Consider the following 4615-nt stretch of genomic DNA (forward strand, 5'->3'; position numbering starts at 1 on the left):
AAGTTTTTCATATTTCATTTTTTTTACTTTTTGACAAAACTTCTAACTGTGAAGTAAAATTGCAAAAAAAAACCAATACAGCTAGATAGCTAACTTTTATAATATAAAGTAACTTTTACTATTTTTATAACAAAACGCTTTTCTTGTAACTTCTATTACTTTCAGAGTAAATTTAGCTATATTCAAAGTAAATTTTACTAATTTTTTACAAATATTTCTTTGAACGTTGTAAAATTTATTTCTCCGTGTACTTAATTCTTAACTTGATTCTTCTTCAAGTAGGCATCCAAACTGTAAAAAATAATAATATTAGTTTTTAAAAAATATTGTAAAAAAAATTAGAAATTCGAAACAAATTTATAATTTGTTCCAATACTTTAATACAAAATAATATTATATGATAATTTTTTTTTATTATTTATAATTGAATAAGAATCATAAAACAAATGAGGTTTCTGATTATCCCATAAAAATCACTTAACAGAATTATAAGTATTTCAAAATTTTTCGAAATCTATTATTATTTTAATTTAAATTTAATATTTCACATAAAGGCTTGCATCGTACTATAATTTTTAAGAATTTTTTTCACATTGAATGAAAATTTGTAAACAAAAAAATAATAAATTTCAAATAACTGATAATTTTGTAAAGTGATTTTTATATGTTAATTACGTACCCCGAACAGTTTTAACACCTTCATATATCAGGGTTACCACAAAAATTTTACTTTGTTTTTCCCTGATTTGTAGACAGAAGTTTGACTTTTTCCCTGACACTAAGGAATAGGTATTCTGATATCTAATTCACTCTAAAAATGATTAGAAGCTCAAAAAAATTTTCGAATTTTTGCGAATTTCTTTAATTGTAAAATTATTTGAAAACAATTGTTTTATTTATCATAATTATTTAATTTAATCATTATTATTTTTCCATTAAAATTAAGAATTTCAAAAATTTATAAATTCAAATTTTTTAAAATTTAATAACTTAAAAGAATATTAAATTATTATGAAGAAATCAATCACTCTAAAATTATTTTCATCATTTAAATTCAATTATTATTTTCTAGAATTTTTAAGAAAAATTCTTCTTTTAATCAATTATTATTTAAAATTTAAAAGAACGAAAAATTAAAATTTCCAAAGATTTAATTTAAACGGTTACAAAATTCAATCCTTTCTACAAATCCATGCTATAATGCTTTTAATATTAAATTATTATCTAAAATTTAAACCAAAATTCATTTTTAAATCAATTTTTTTTTAAATCTACGAAAATTCAATTATTTAAATACAAAAATAAATAATTTATTCAACAATTGAATTTTATAACAATTTTTAAAAATAATTAAATTCCTAAGAAAAATTTAAATAATAATTGAATTTATGCGAAGAATTTTATTAAATTTTGTTTAAATAGTTGAAATTTTGATAAGAAGTATATTAAAAATTCTAACAATAATTTAATTCTTGAGAAGAATTTCGCTACTTAGGGGTCGTTCATAAATTACATAAGACATTTTGGGAAAAGAGATGAGTCTGCTAAATCTTACGAACCGTAGAAAAAATGGAGCCAATGTATGTAAAAAATGTTACAAAGGGGGGTGGGTGATCAAATTTTCCAAAAAAAAGTGTCTTACGTAATTTATAAAATAATTGAATTTTGAAAAAGAATTTTTCTAAAATTTCTCAAAATAATTAATTTTATGAGGAGAATTTTGTTGTTTAACAAGATAATTGAATTCTTTTGCAGAATTACTTAAAAAATTTTTGAAAATAATTGAATCATTGCAACGAATTTTATTATTTTGTTGAATAATTGAACTTTTTTTAAATTTAAATTCTTTCGTCAAGTTTTAATTAAATTTTTTAAAATTACTGCATTTTTCGAAGAATTTATCTACAATTGTATTAAAAATATTTAAAATCCTGCCGTGAAAATAACTGGATTTAATTTTTTCTTTAAAAGTAATTGAATGTTTTCGTAGAATTTTATCAAAATTTTTGTCAATAATAAATTTTTTTGATAAATTGAATAATTTAAATTTATTTTATTAATTCATGAGAAGAATTTTATTATTTATGAAAAAAATTAAATTTCTTGAAGAATTGTATTAAACTGCTTTAAAAATAATTGAATTTATAAAAAAATTTTGAATTATTTATTAAGATAGTTAAATTTTCGACTAGAATTGAATTTCTTAGAAGAATTCCATTACTTTTGAAAATAATTGAATTCTTGTAATGAATGTTATTTATAAAAATAATTGAATTTTACAAAGAAATTTTTTAAAATTCCAATAAATAATTGAATCTTTGTGAAGAATCTTGTTATTTATCAAGATAATTTAATTAAAAGTTGTGAAATAATTAATTAATTCCCTGATTTTCCTGACCTACGGCAACCCTGTATATGTATATTATTAGAATAAGAATATAATATATAATTTACCTACTAGCTTCAGGAATTGTTAAATCGTTGATTTTAATTTGTGTGTCCTTAACAACTGAAATATATGTTTTTGAATCAAACTTCTGGACTTTTCCACATTTTATGATAAAAATATCATTTATCTTTACTGACAATTTTGAAATATTGTCATTCCACAAGGATATATCAATCTATAACAATATCATAATAATTAATTAATTCATTAAATATTTTATATAAAAAACATTAATAATATTAAATTTAAATTTAATTAATATTTATTATTATTATTAACTTCATTTATTTATTTTAAAAATTAAATTAAATTAAATGAATACAAACCTTATTGTTGTCCATATCATTGATGGTGAACGTTTTTTTCTTAAAAAGAGGTTTACCATTCTTGTCAACTACTTCTTCCTCATCTCCCACATTATTGACAATTCCGCATAAATCTAAATTATTAACATTATTCATATTATAAGATTATATATAAATTAGGTTTATATCAAACATACATAAATTTCAATTTATATTTCTTACCAGTAAATTTTCCTTTCTCTAGAAGTTTTATTTCTTCCAACGTTTTAAAATTATAACAAGATGTAGGAATTTGTGAATTTCCTTCATCTTCGTCTACATTTTCTATTACAGTATCCTGATTTAATTGGATTTCAATAATATTATTATAAACATTAAACTTCGGATTCGGTGTAGTTATCGAAAAATTAGCAATTAAATATTGTTCACCAACCTATTTTACAAAAGATATAATTAAATAATGTAATTAAAATAATAATTATAATAACCAAAATAATACTAAAAAAATAATTATAATAATAATAAATAAAAAACCTTACATTTAACAAATCATAAAATTTGGCCACATTCGAATTAAACACAGTGCATTTAAACTGGGCTGTTGAATCCAATAAATCCATTGTAAATAATTTACAATTTGGATAATTTTTTACTTCGCTTTTGTGGATAATGCGAACATTGAGCTTCCAACTAAAAAAAAATTATTTTTTAACTTAAAAATAAAATAATAATTTCTTTTAATTCGTTATAGAATTTTTACAAAAATTAAGGAAAGTAGAATTGATCTGAGAAAAATCATGGATTTAAGAAACATTCTTTTATTCAATAAAATTCTTATATTTGTATTTAAATATTTGAATTCCTGTTGAATTTTCTAATATAAATATATTAAAAAATAATTTCAGTTGAAATTTCTTAATAATAATTGAATTTTTTAGAAGTTATCATTGCGGCAAACGAATTTTATTATTTTATTGAATAATTGAACGTTTCTTAAATTTAAATTCTTTCGTCAATTTTTAAATAAAATTTTATAAATTACTACATTTTTCAAAGAATTTATTTAAAATTATATTAAAAATATTTAAAATCCTACCGTGTAAATAATTTGATTTCTAAATAAAATTTTATTATTTATAAAAATAATTAAATGTTTTCGTAAAATTTTATCAAACATTTTTTCCAATAATTAATTTTATTGAAAAATTTTATGAAAATAGTAAATATTGAAAATCGTTGAATTATGAAAAACTTTTGGAAATAATTGGAATTTTACAAATAATTTAATTTCAATTTTTTAAAAAGAATTACATTTTTAGCAAAAAATAATTGAATTACTGAGAAGAATTTTATTTAAACTTACTTTTTAATATTCGATTCCATGTCTCGAAATGTAATTGTATCCAATTTTCTTATTTTAATTTTATTTTCATCAACAATTTCTTCTGATCTTCTTTTCCTTGGAGCCATTGTATTGAACAGTTCGAATGGTAAGCAAGAACTGACTAATAATGAAAAGTTTCTATTTATATAAAATCAAAAGCTTATTATTATTATTATCATTATTAATGAGTAATTTCTTCTTCTACATTCAAACAATATTTCAATTAAAAAAAATTCTAATTATAATATTTTAATGTAACTAAATAATAATATTATTGAAACATTAATTAATATTAAAATATAAATAAATAATCAATTTTAAATTTAATTAAATTATTAATTTACATTCCTTATAAACTAAATTTCAATTAGGTTTTAATTATTATGTTATATTATAATATAAAATATTTTAATAAAATAAACAATATACAAAATTTAAATAAAATATTAACAATTTTGGATCATTATAATAATTATT

At 18.6% G+C, this 4615-nt stretch overlaps 1 protein-coding gene across 2 annotated transcripts; it reads right to left on the bottom strand.

Annotated features, from left to right (window-relative positions):
• Window positions 1–240: 240 nt before the first annotated feature.
• On the bottom strand, window positions 241–4236 carry LOC122503674 (replication protein A 70 kDa DNA-binding subunit-like). 2 transcript variants are annotated; one of them, XM_043614301.1, is made up of 6 exons: window positions 4118–4236; window positions 3294–3444; window positions 2977–3187; window positions 2776–2888; window positions 2455–2624; window positions 241–291 (listed from the first exon to the last, which is right to left on the bottom strand). In XM_043614301.1, the coding sequence occupies exons 1-6, from the start codon at window positions 4222–4224 to the stop codon at window positions 252–254; spliced, it is 792 nt and encodes a 263-aa protein (XP_043470236.1). In that variant the 5' UTR covers window positions 4225–4236; the 3' UTR covers window positions 241–251. The 2 variants fall into 2 exon arrangements, with proteins under 2 accessions (XP_043470236.1, XP_043470237.1); XM_043614302.1 differs by having other exon boundaries at window positions 243–291; window positions 2459–2624.
• Window positions 4237–4615: the final 379 nt, after the last annotated feature.

The sequence above is a fragment of the Leptopilina heterotoma genome, unplaced genomic scaffold (assembly GCF_015476425.1).
Source record: "Leptopilina heterotoma isolate Lh14 unplaced genomic scaffold, ASM1547642v1 Lhet_267, whole genome shotgun sequence".
Classification (NCBI taxonomy): domain Eukaryota; kingdom Metazoa; phylum Arthropoda; class Insecta; order Hymenoptera; family Figitidae; genus Leptopilina; species Leptopilina heterotoma.